The sequence below is a fragment of the Pongo pygmaeus genome, chromosome 4 (assembly GCF_028885625.2).
Source record: "Pongo pygmaeus isolate AG05252 chromosome 4, NHGRI_mPonPyg2-v2.0_pri, whole genome shotgun sequence".
Classification (NCBI taxonomy): domain Eukaryota; kingdom Metazoa; phylum Chordata; class Mammalia; order Primates; family Hominidae; genus Pongo; species Pongo pygmaeus.
In genome coordinates, this window is record NC_072377.2 from 40,864,415 (window position 1) to 40,878,670 (window position 14,256).

Consider the following 14,256-nt stretch of genomic DNA (forward strand, 5'->3'; position numbering starts at 1 on the left):
ACTTTCCCAAGACTGAGCCAAGAAGAAATCAATTCCCTGAACAGACCAATAACAAGCTCTGAAACTGAATCAGTAATACATAGCCTGCCAATCAAAAAAAGCCCAGGACCTGATGGAGTCATAGCCGAATTCTACCAGATGTACAAAGAAGAGCTGGTACCATCCCCACAGGAACTATTCTAAAAAATTTAGGAGGAAGGACTTCTCCCCAACTCATTCTGAGGCCATCATCAGCTTAATACCAAAACCTGGCAGAGACACAATAAAAAAGAAAACTTCAGGCCAATCCATATCCTTGATTAACATCAATGCAAATATTCTCAACAAAATACCTGAAAACCAAATCCAGCAGCAAATCAAAAAGCTAATCCACTATGATCAAGTAGGCTTCACCCTCAGGATGCAAGGTTGGTTCAACATATGAAAATCAATAAATGTGCTTCATCACATACAAAACTAAAGGCAAAAACCACATGATTATCTCAATAAATGTAGAAAGGCTTTTGATAAAATTCAACATCCCTTCATGTTAAAAACTCTCAATAAACTAGGTATTGAAGGAACAAAGCTCAAAATAGTAAGAGCCATCTATGACAAACCCACAGACAACATTATACTGAATGGGCAAAAGCTGGAAGCATTCCCCTCGAAAACTGGCTCAAGACAAGGATGCCCTCTCTCACCACTTTTATTCAACATAGTATTGGAAGTCCAGGCCAGAGCAATCAGGCAATAAAAAGAAATAAAGGGCATCCAAATAGGAAGAGAGGAAATCAAACTATCTCTGTTTGCAGATTCTATACCTAGAAAACCCCATAGTCTCAGATCAAACACTCCTTCAACTGATAAACAACTTCAGCAAAGTTGCAGGATAGAAAATCATTATACAAAAATCACTAGTATTCCTATACACCAACAACAACCAACCTGAGAGCCAAATCAGAAAGGCAATCCCATTCACAATTGCTGCAAAAATAAAATACCTAGGAATACAGCTAACCAGGGATGTGAATGGTCTCTGCAATGAGAATTACAAAACACTGCTCAAAGAAATCAGAAAAGACACAAGCAAATAGAAAAACATCTCATGCTCATGGATAGGAAGAATCAATATCATTAAAATGGCTATACTACCCAAAGCAATTTACAGATTCAATGCTATTCCTATCAAACTACCAATGATTTTCTTCACATAACTAGAAAAAAAGTTTTTTAAATTTATATGGAACCAAAAAAGAGCCCAAATAGCCAAGGCAATCCTAAGCAAAAAGAACAAAGCTGGAGGAATCACATTACTCGACTTCAAACCATACTATGAAGCTACAGTGACCAAAACAACATGGTGCTGGTACAAAAATAGGCACACAGAACAATGGAACAAAGTAGACAGCCCGGAAATAAGGCCACACATCTATGAGCATCTGATCTTTGACAAAGCTGATAAAAAGAAGCAATGGGGAAAAGACTTCATATTCTATAAATGGTACTGGGATAACCAGCTAACCATATGCAGAAGATTGAAGCTGGACCCCGTCCTTACACCATATACAAAAATCAACTCAAGAAGTATTAAAGAGTTACATGTAAAACCCAAAACTATAAAAACCCTGGAAGACAATCTAGGCAATACTGTCCTGGACCTAGGAATGGGCAAAGATTTCATGACAAAGACACCAAAAGCAATTCCAACAAAAGCAAAAATTGACAAATGGGATCTAATTAAACTTAAGAGCTTCTGCACAGCAAAAGAAACCACCAACAGAGTAAATAGACAACATACAGAATGGGAGAAAATATTTGCAAACTATGCATCTGACGAAGGTCTAATATCAAGCATCTATAAGGAACTTAAACAAATTTACAAGAGAAAAACAAACAACCCCATTAAAACATGGGCAAAGGACATGAACAGACACTTTTCAACAGAAGACATACATGCAACCAAAAAGCATATGAAAAAAAGCTCAATATCACTGATCATTAGAGAAATGCAAATCAAAACCATGAGATACCATCTCACACTAGTCAGAATGGCTATTATAAGAAAGTCAAAAAATAACAGATGCTAGCTGGCGAGGTTGTGTAGAAAGGGGAAGCCTATACACTGTTGGTGGGAGTGTAAATTAGTTCAACCATTGTGGAAAGCAGTATGGTGATTCCTCAAAGAACTAAAAGCAGAACTACCATCCAACCCAGCAATCCCTTTACTGGGTTCCTTTACCCAGAGGAATATAAAGCATTCTACCATAAAGACATATGCATGCAAACGTTCATTGCAACACTGTTTACAATAGCAAAGACTTGGAATCAACCTAAAGGCACATCAATGACAGACTGGCTAAAGAAAATATGGTACATATACATCACGGAGTATTAAGCATCCACGAAAGAGAATGAGATCATGTCTTTCATGGGAACACGGATGGAGCTGGAGGTTATCATCCGTAGCAAACTAACACAGGAACAGAAAACCAAATACTACATGTTCTCACTTACAAATGGGAGCTAAATAATAAGAACTTATGAACACAATGAACGAAACAGCAGACAATGGGGTCTACTTGAGTGGGGAGGGTGGCGGGGGGAGAAGAGCAGAAAAGATAACTATTGGGTACCAAGCTTAATACCTGAATGATGTAATAATATGTACAACAAACCCTCATGACACATGTTTATCTTTGTAACAAACCTTTACATGTACCCCAAACCTAAAATAAAAGTTAAAAAGTAAAATAACTTAAGCTTAAAACAAAAAGTTAGGGGACCAGGTGAAAATATGAATAACAACAACAAAATTAATATGAAATGGATCATAGGCCTAATCATAAAAGTTAAGCCTATAAAACTTCTAGCACAAAGCAGAAAATCTTTGTGATTTGGGAGTAAGGACAGGTTTCTTAGCACACAAAAAGCACAAACATAAAGGAAAAAAAAAATTGTAAATTAGACATCATCAAAATTAAAAACTTCTGCTCTTTAAAAGGTATCATTATGAAAACAAACAAGCAGCCAGAGAGAAAGGTCAGGTTACCCACAAAGGAAAGCCCATCAGACTAACAGCTGATCTCTCGGCAGAAACTCTACAAGCCAGAAGAGAGTGGGGGCCAATATTCAACATTCTTAAAGAAAAGAATTTTCAACCCAGAATTTCATATCCAGCCAAACTAAGCTTCATAAGTGAAGGAGAAATAAAATCCTTTACAGACAAACAAATGCTAAGAGATTTTTTCACAACTAGGCCTGCCCTAAAAGAGCTCCTGAAGGAAGCACTGAACATGGAAAGGAAAAACCAGTACCAGCCACTGCAAAAACATGCCAAATTGTAAAGACCATCGAGGCTAGGAAGAAACTGCGTCAACTAACGAGCAAAATAACCAGCTAACATGATAATGACAGGATCAAATTCACACATAACAGTATTAACCTTAAATGTAAATGGGATAAATGCTCCAATTAAAAGACACAGACTGGCAAATTGGATAAAGAGTCAAGATCCGTCAGTGTGCTGTATTCAGGAAACCCATTTCATGTGCAGAGACACACATAGGCTCAAAATAAAGGGATGGAGGAAGATCTACCAAGCAAATGGAAAACAAAAAAAGGCAGGCAGGGGTTGCAATCCTAGTCTCTGATAAAACAGACTTTAAACCAACAAAGATCAAAAGAGACAAAGAAGGGCATTACATAATGGTAAAGAGAGCAATTCAACAAAAAGAGCTAACTATCCTAAACATATATGCACCCAATACAGGAGCACCCAGATTCATAAAGCAAGTCCTTACAGACCTACAAAAAGACTTAGACTCCCACACAATAATAATGGGAGACTTTAACACCCCACTGTCAACATTAGACAGATCCACGAGACAGAAAGTTAACAAGGATATCCAGGAATTGAACTCAGCTCTGCACCAAGTGGACCTAATAGACCTCTACAGAACTCTCCACCCCAAATCAACAGAATATACATTCTTCGCAGCACCACACCACACCTATTCCAAAACTGACCACATAGTTGGAAGTAAAGCACTCCTCAGAGAATGTGAAAGAACAGAAATTACAACAAACTGTCTCTCAGAACACAGTGCAATCAAACTAGAACTCAGGATTAAGAAACTCACTCAAAACCGCTCAACTACATGGAAACCAAACAACCTGCTCCTGAATGATTACTGAGTACATAACAAAATGAAGGCAGAAATAAAGATGAAACCAACAAGAACAAAGACACAACATACCAGAATCTCTGGGACACATTTAAAGCAGTGTGTAGAGGGAAATTTATAGCACTAAATGCCCACAAGAGAAACCAGGAAAGATCTAAAATTAACACCCTAACATCACGATTAAAAGAACTAGAGAAGCAAGAGCAAACACATTCAAAAGCTAGCAGAAGGCAAGAAATAACTAAGATCAGAGCAGAACTAAAGGAGATAGAGACATAAAAAAACCTTCAAAAAATCAATGAATCCAGGAGCTGGTTTTTTGAAAAGATCAACAAAATTGATAGACCGCTAGCAAGACTAATAAAGAAGAAAAGAGAGAAGAATCAAATAGACACAATAAAAAATGATAAAGGGGAGACCACCACCTATCCCGCAGAAATACAAACTACCATCAGAGAATACTATAAACACCTCTATGCAAATAAACTAGAAAATCTAGAAGAAATGGATAAATTCCTCGGCACATACACCCTCCCAAGACTAAACCAGGAAGAAGTTGAATCTCTGAATACACCAATAACAGGCTCTGAAATTGAGGCAATAATTAATAGCTTACTAACCAAAAAAAGTCCAGGACCAGATGGATTCACAGCCGAATTCTATCAGAGTTACAAGGAGGAGCTGGTACCATTCCTTCTGAAACTATTCCAATCAATAGAAAAAGAGGGAATCCTCCCTAACTCATTTTATGAGGCCAGCATCATCCTGATACCAAAGCCTGGCAGAGACACAACCAAAAAAGAGAATTTTAGACCAATATCCTTGATGAACATCGATGCAAAAATCCTCAATAAAATACTGGCAAACCAAATCCAGCAGCACATCAAAAAGCTTATCCATCATAATCAAGTGGGCTTCATCCCTAGGATGCAAGGCTGGTTCAACATACACAAATCAATAAACGCAATCCAGCATATAAACAGAACCAACGACAAAAAACACATGATTATCTCAATAGATGCAGAAAAGGCCTTCAACAAAATTCAACAGCACTTCATGCTAAAAACTCTCAATAAATTAGGTATTGATGGGACGTATCTCAAAATAATAAGAGCTATTTATGACAAACCCACAGCCAATATCATACTGAATGGGCAAAAACTGGAAGCATTCCCTTTGAAAACTGGCACAAGACAGGGATGCCCTCTCTCACCACTCCTATTCAACATAGTGTTGGAAGTTCTGGCCAGGGCAATAGGCAGGAGAAAGAAATAAAGGGTATTCAATTAGGAAAAGAGGAAGTCAAATTGTCCCTGTTTGCAGATGACATGATTGTATATATAGAAAACCCCATCGTCTCAGACCAAAATCTCCTTTAGCTGATAAGCAACTTCAGCAAAGTCTCAGGATACAAAATCAATGTGCAAAAATCACAAGCATTCTTATACACCAATAACAGACAAACAGAGAGCCAAATCATGTGTGAACTCCCATTCACAACTGCTTCAAAGAGAATAAAATACCTAGGAATCCAATTTACAAGGGATGTGAAGGATCTCTTCAAGGAGAACTACAAACCACTGCTCAGCAAAATAAAAGAGGATACAAATAAATGGAAGAATATTCCATGCTCATGGATAGGAAGAATCAATATCGTGAAAATGGCCATACTGCCCAAGGTAATTTATAGATTCCATGCCATCCCCATCTAGCTACCAATGACTTTCTTCACAGAATTGGAAAAAACTACTTTAAAGTTCATATGGAACCAAAAAATAGCCCCCACTGCCAAGTCAATCCTAAGCCAAAAGAACAAAGCTGGAGGCATCATGCTACCTGACTTCGAGCTATGCTACAAGGCTACAGTGACCAAAACAGCATGGCACTGGTACCAAAACAGAAATACAGACCAATGGTGCTGGGAAAACTGGCTAGCCATATGTAGAAAGCTGAAACTGGATCCCTTCCTTACACCTTATACAAAAATTAATTCAAGATGGATTAAAGACTTACATGTTAGACCTAAAACCATAAAAACCCTAGAAGAAAACCTAGGCATTACCATTCAGGACATAGGCATGGGCAAGGACTTCATGTCTAAAACACCAAAAGCAATGGCAACAAAAGCCAAAATTGACAAATGTGATCTAATTAAACTAAAGAGCTTCTGCACAGCAAAAGAAACTACCATCAGAGTGAACAGGCAACCTACAGAATGGGAGAACATTTTTGCAATCTACTCATCTGACAAAGGGCTAATATCCAGAATCTACAAATAACTCAAACAAATTTACAAGAAAAAAACAAACAACCCCATCAACAAGTGGGTGAAGGATATGAACAGACACTTCTCAAAAGAAGACATTTATGCAGCCAACAGACACGTGGAAAAATGCTCATCATCACTGGCCATCAGAGAAATGCAAATCAAAACCACAATGAGATACCATCTCACACCAGTTAGAATGGTGATCATTAAAAAGTCAGGAAACAACAGGTGCTGGAGAGGATGTGGAGAAATAGGAACATTTTTACACTGTTGGTGGGACTGTAAACTAGTTCAACCATTGTGGAATTCAGTGTGGCGATTCCTCAGGGATCTAGAACTAGAAATACCATTTGACCCAGCCATCCCATTACTGGGTATATACCCAAAGGAATATAAATCATGCTGCTATAAAGACACATGCACATATATGTTTATTGTGGCACTATTCACAATAGCAAAGACTTGCAACCAACCCAAATATCCAACAATGATAGACTGGATTAAGAAAATGTGGCACATATACACCATGGAATACTATGCAGTCATAAAAAAGGATGAGTTCATGTCCTTTGTAGTGACATGTATGAAGCTGGAAGCCATCATTCTCAGCAAACTATCGCAATGCCAAAAAACCAAACACCACATGTTCTCACTCATAGGTGGGAATTGAGCAATGAGAACACTTGGGCACAGGGCAGGGAACATCACACATTGGGGCCTGTTGTGTGGTAGGAGGAGAGGGGAGGGATAGCATTAGGAGATATACCTAATGTAAATGATGAGTTAATGGGTGCAGCACAGCAACATGGTACATGTATACATATGTAACAAACCTGCACGTTGTGCACATGTACCCTAGAACTTAATGTATAATAAAAATATGTGTATATATATATGTATATATATATATACACACACAAAAGAAAACAAACAAGCAAGCTGCAGATGGGAAGATAATATACACAATACTTACAGCTCATGAAGGACTTCTATCCAGTAGAAAGGAAAACTCTTACAACTCAATAAGAAGATGACTTAAATCAAAAATGGACAAAATATTTGAACAGGTACTTTCCAAAAAAGATAGAGAAATGTCAGATAAGCCTATGAAAAGATGCTCAACATTATTAGGGAAATGCATATTAAAACCACAATGAAATACTACTACATATCCACTAAAGTGGCTAAAATTTAAAAGACTGACAATATCCATCATTGACAAGGATATGGAGAAACTGAAATTAATTTAATACATTGCTCGCAGAAATCCCAAACAGTACAGATAATTTGGAAAAGTTTGGCAGTTTCCTTTAAAGTTATGCATAAACTGGTCATAAGACTCAGCAATTCCATCCCTAGGTATTTACATATGAGAAATAAACACATATGTCTACACACAGAATTGTGATTTATACATATAGCAGCTTTATTCATAATAGATCAAAACTTGAAACAACCTAAATGTCCATCAATAGGTGAACAGCTAAACAAATTGTGGTATATCTATATACTAGAATACTATTCAACAATAAAAAGGAACTTATTGATACACACAATAACATGGATGAATCTCAACATGGATGGGTTTCAAAAGCATTATGCTAGGCAAAAAAAAAAGTCAGACACAAAAAGAGTGCATATTATATGGTCTATTTATTTCAAACTCTAGAATTCTGAAGTCAAATCTAATGTATAGCCACAGAAAGCAGATAAGTAGTTGACTAGGGATGGCTGTTGGCGTGGAGGGGAACCGACTACAAAAGAGCCTTAGAGAACTTTTTGGGTGATGGACACACACTATATCAGGATGGTAGTGGTGGTGAAGTGGGTGTTTACATTTGTCAAAACTCTCCCAACTATGATGTTAAAATACTTGCACTTTATTATTTCTAAGTTATACTCATTTAAGAAAGTTAATAGAGGTGAACAGAGGATATCCTAATTGATTTCACATTCTTCCCTTCCAATTCAATCTAGAGTCAACAATGTGGTCTGTCACAATTCCAACTCAGCAGACCTTTTAAATATCCTGAACAAATGTTTACCTGTTGCCTTGTAATTAACACTACTCAATTTCAATAGAATTTCCATTATTTAAAAAAAAAAAACTCTAAAATTGGGAAAGAATTCCCACATGTGGTTTTTAATATATCTCACGCTTACTTCGAAATATAATCTGCACTTGTCTTTGTTAAAGTTTGAGGGAGTCATAAAATAATGTCCCTGTCCTCTCCTGACCTTTGAACCACTTGAGACACAGACAGATGGAGATTCAATATAAGTTTATTGCTGAAAAAGCCTAGGTTAGAGGATGTACTTTAAGTTTATGCCAACAATAGCCACCAGATATTGAACTCAGAATTAGACAGACCTGCTTACTAAGGCATGGGCAGTTCTGCACAAGCACAGATCTCCCTTTGCAGAGGCAAAGAACTTTCACTGCAAGGTTCACAATGTGGCTGGCAAGAGATCACAACATAGGCTCTCTGCAGTTATGACAAATCCACAAAAGGGAAAAAAGACGCTAGCATGACCAGTTCTATATCTTAAACTCCCTCCTTTCCTGGTGAAGTGAGAGGAAGAGATTAGAATTCCTTGGTAAATGGATAGCCTAAGAAGCACTGTGAGAGGAAGCCATCCTCACCCGCCGCTGCCTTCTGACCAAAGTAGTTCATATATAATGCATATTAGGGCATGATTCATGTTACAGTAGCTTTAGGGCCACACCACTTCTTCCAAAGTAACCGTATTTAATTGCAAATGACTAAGGTAAATGACTTTAGGGATAACCTCCTTTATTTCATTTTATTTCTGTTTTATAATTTATATATTTCAATATCTTATTATTGGTAAGAAAAACTTACTTTCTCAGTCCCAAAATTCTTTATTATCAAATACATCAGTTTAATAATAATCTCTAAGGAAGAAAAAAACACATTTAAGATATCCATTGATTTGAAGGTAATTATTATGGAACTATGTTTCTTACGTCAACTCACAACTCATTTAGATATTAATACACGTATCATGAAGTCATAGCTCAGAATGGCTGGTCCAGAGTCACTTTAGAAGGGCTTCTGACTCAAAGGACATTAAAAGAAATGATTGTTAATTTTCTTAGTGCTGGGAAAGGCAGTGAAACAAGCTTTTGAATCATTATGTAATTTTCAAACAACTAAAAGGGCTATACTGTTCAGTTATAATCATAAAAATTCTAGCTGAGACAGAGCTTTTAAAAAATCTTTATACTTTTACCATACGGCATCAATTCAAAAGATTGTCATACTGAAACCACTGCCATAAAATTTTGTATGTAGGCCCCAGTTGCAGTAGATCTGGCTCCTGTGATCTATAACTTGCATGGCTTTTCAATGTTTATGTAGTGTCTGTTAATATATTTAAGATAAATACTCTCTAACCAAACAGCCTGTTTTCTAGAGAATGATATATGATTCTTGTGTTATCAGGCATGGTCTGGATGTCTAGACACTCTGACTAATGAGTGTCTATGCCATACAGTTCTTAAACAAGAATAATGTAAATTATAGTCAATATAACTTGAACAGTAAACAGTGTTATTTCAGAAAGTATATTAAACATCTATATCACTATCATGAACATCAATTATTTCTCTTCAGATTCATAAAGATTTGTTATTAAAATTAACAAGCTTAGTCAATGTTTGTATATCAGTATTCACATCCTTGTAAAATAATGGGTGCATTTTTCTCTTCATGCATAGAGGAGTATGAGCTAAAATAAGCATTTTGGGGGGCCTGCAGAAATGAGCTGCCTTCCTTCTCCATAACTTACTGTTTCTTTTTCTCCTCTGTCTTATGTCTAAACTATTTTATGTCTTATATCTGGGTAAGAAAGAGACTAACTTGGCCTACCATGCCAGTACAGAGGAAACACTAGGTTCTTATAACAGGGCCTAGTGGCCACATGCATTCCATCCTGAGTCTTGCCTCTTTGGGACTTGAGCTATAGACCCTGTCAAGAAAAATCCCACTATCTCTCCTATAATACTGGAAGCAGAGACTTCTTACTTTCAGATAAGGAAAGGATTACAAAAAAAGTTCTCCTTTTTTAAAATCAGAGGAAATTGAGGTTAAATATCTCCAAACTAAGTTCTTCATAGAAATAGCTAGCATTTACTGAAATAGCTAGCATTACTTGTGTGAGGCACCATGCAAGGTACTTTAAATATATTATGTTCATATAAGAAAGACATTAAGTAGATCAATCTAATTTTTCAAAAGCTAACAATACAAAATAATAGGAAAATCTTCAAAATGCAGAAAAAAACTATTTATTCACAAATTACACAATAAACAAACATCCATTACTCAAAACAATATACCAAATGTTGAGTACTCACTTCTCTAGATACCTATTTACGTTTTGAGAATGTTCTTTACTAAACAAAATAAAATAATTAACATATTTTTTGGAGCACTCTGAAACTAACCTCTCTAACCAGAGCTAATTTTCTGATGATATAACTTAAGGAAAGAATATTCTTTTCAAGGCAAGTACTAATTTCTCCAACTCTGAAAAGAGATATGCATTCCAATAAAACAAAAGTTTTAAAAACCATCTTCATAAAAAATGTGGATCATTACTTATATGCTCCAACAGTAGTAAGATCTTTAACATAAAGTGGGCTACTTTCATCTCTAACAAAGATAAAATTAATACACCAATAGTATCTTCCTGAGTGTCAGAAGTAACAGAACCCAACAGTTCTATATTATTATACTACAATATATAGTATAAAAATAATAGTTCAGATTAGCAACGACAGTATTGGTTTGTGAATATGACTGTGGACTTTCAATAAAATTTTTTTTAATATAGGCTTTTCATACTCATGAGATTGTACTATAAATCACATTCCAATTTCCATGTATTTTGTACTTAAGTTATTTATTCATTGGCATTGTAATAACAGCCCTACTTTTTTATTTTTAGAAAGATATAATTAGCTACTTAAAATTGTAATTATTTTTCATTTCACTGAGTAGTTTCAAAAAAAGTTATCTAGAAAAGTAATTCCCAGTCATCAAATGGAAAGATACAAGCAAGAAGTAAGTTTCCAGGGTTTTTAAAGCTTTTTAAAATAAAGAAAAGAAAGTATTGGTTTTGACTGGGATAATATAGCAGTACAATTGTCATTAACCTATCTGTAAAAGCCATTCATTTAAAAATGCATATTTTAAAAATGACTCATTTGTGGTAAGGATTACTTACTGTAACAATTAAAAAATAAAACCATCATTCTCATATTTATCAATACTTCACACTTTTACCAAATACTGAAGGAGACAACTATCACTGTTATAACTTCAAAGTCAAAACAGAAACACAAATCAGAGTTAAGAGAAACTTCAGAAAATGTTTAGAATGTACACATTTGCGTGCATTTTCAGCCAAACTTTCAAAGATTCCACATATAACCAAATGACAACTTTGAATCAAAATGAATGTCAAAAATATTCAAGCTTTCTGACAGACATACTCTAATGAAGCAAGAAAAAGACAGCAAATAGTAAGCGCAGTATATTTCTCAGAGGGAGGGAAATCACACACTTCCTTTATCATAAAACAGAAGTTGAGACAGCATTTCAGTAACATTGATCAAATTATTCACTATTCAAGAATACACTTTTCAAGTTTTGTCTTTAAAATGTATTCATTTACATATTCAGATTAAACTAAGTTTATTAATCAAAGACCATTTTACTCAGAATTTTAACCTTGAGAAATAAAAATCATAACTTATCAAAGCATATTCCAAACACTATACAATAATCCTGCCATTTTAGTTTTTATATGCCTCATCTGAAAAACATATTTTACAACCAAGAGTTCTCCTATCTATCTCCAGAGTAAATGTCTCTATGTCAAAACTTCAAGAGGCAATCAAAAAGACCGATTCAAATAATCCTATGCATACTGCTTCATCGGGCTTTGATAAAAACAGAGCCATCTGGTGGTGTAGCACCATCCTCCTTTTCAGTTACAGTCTCTACGGCCCCAGAAGCCGACACAATAACCATTGTTTTATTTGCTGAAACTGTCTTCTCTTTCTCAGCAATAGCCGCACAAACAGCAACAATCTCATCACTTTCAAAGTCATAGTCTGGAATTGACTTTGGTGAAAAGTGTGTTACTTCAGCTGGTGCTTCACTTTTTTTAATCCTCTGTGCTACCTTCTGCTGCTCCTGGAGCGTTCTTGCCCAAGAGAGGTCTTCTTTCCATATTTCAGGGTTCATTGGATAGATGTGAAGGGCTACTTGAAAACTTCGAATTGCCTAGAAAATAAGGTCAGAGTTTTTTGTTTTGTTTTTAAAAACTAGTATGTTTAATACAATCCTGTGTGTTTGTGTACATATATACTGTACACATACACATCCTAATGCATTATTTTAATGTACTAGAACACAAAAGATGGAAGCTACGGTGTTGCCCTAAACACTGGGGAAAAAAATTATAGAAGTGTGAAAGAAAGTGACTGACAATATGCTTATGGACTAAAAGCCATTAAAATGGGAGTACTCATAATAGGGCTAAAGATAAAGCAAATATATTCTCAGCTTCAGTAGACCAGTGAGTATGTACATTTGGGGATTTCCTGGGCTAACCCACAATCACAAAGGTACCAGGAGTGGATATCTTTGAAGTTAACAGTTTAGATCCTAAAAATGTTAATATTTATTGACTGTTTACTACATTCTAGGCACTAAAGATTTACATGTATTGGGCCGGGCACGGTGGCTCATACCTGTAATCCCAGCACTTTGGGAGGCTGAGGTGGGCGGATCACCTGAGGTCAAGAGTTCAAGACCAGCCTGGCCAACACAGTGAAACCCTGTCTCTACTAAAAATACAAAAATTAGCCAGGCATGATGGCGGGTGCCTGTAATCCCAGCTACCCAGGAGGCTGAGGCAGGAGAATCGCCTGAACCCGGGAGACAGAGGCTGCAGTGAGCTGAGATCACGCCATTGCACTCCAGCCTGGGCAAAAAGAGCAAAACTCCGTCTCAAAAAAAAAAAAAAAAAGATTTACATGTGTTAACTCATCTATCCTCACAATAATCATATGAAGTAGGTAGGGTTATTGTTTTCAGTACTATTTTAGAGAAGCACAAAAAGAGTAGAAACCAAAGGTATCAGCTAGGAATTGGCAGAGCTGGGATGCAAATTCAGGCAGTCTGGCTTCAGAGTCCATTCTCTTATTCATTATACTGCTTAGTCACAAGAACTCCACTGCAGTCTGGATAAAGGTCAACCTCAGCACTACTGACATATTTGGCTGAGTAATTCTTTATTTTGGAAGGGCTGTCCTCTATAATGTAGAATATTCAGCAACATCCCTGACCTACACTCACTAAATCCAATACAGCTTCCTTTCCTAGTTGTGATAAACAAAAATGTCTCTAGACATGGCAAATGTTCTCTGGGGGTAAAACTGCCCTCCAGGTGAGAACCATTGGTCTAAATCTATTATATGTTGTTTTCTCTGAGTATACTTAGTCTCTGGATAGAAGATTCTCATGCAAACAGATTAGTTTTAAGATTGCACTTAATCGGCCGGGTACCGTGGCTCATGCCTGCAATCCCAGCACTCTGGGAGGCCAAGGCAGGCGGATCACCTGAGGTCAGAAGTTCAAGACCAGCCTGGCCACGTTGAAAACCCGTCTCTACTAAAAATACAAAAAATTAGCCGGCCGTGGTGGTGCACGCCTGTAATCCCAGCTACTCGTGAGGCTGAGGCAGGAGAATCACTTGAACTCGGGAGGCGGAGGTTGCAGTGAG

General features: G+C 36.5%; 1 protein-coding gene across 1 annotated transcript in view; it reads right to left on the reverse strand.

Moving 5' to 3' along the window:
* Nucleotides 1-10,731: 10,731 nt before the first annotated feature.
* Nucleotides 10,732-14,256, reverse strand: part of TTC33 (tetratricopeptide repeat domain 33) — a 40,747-nt gene continuing 37,222 nt past the window's right edge. Inside the window, exon 5 of the mRNA XM_054489633.2 lies at nucleotides 10,732-12,752. Coding sequence (XP_054345608.1) covers nucleotides 12,399-12,752 — 354 coding nt within the window. The 3' untranslated portion in view covers nucleotides 10,732-12,398. The remainder of the gene's footprint in view (nucleotides 12,753-14,256) is intronic.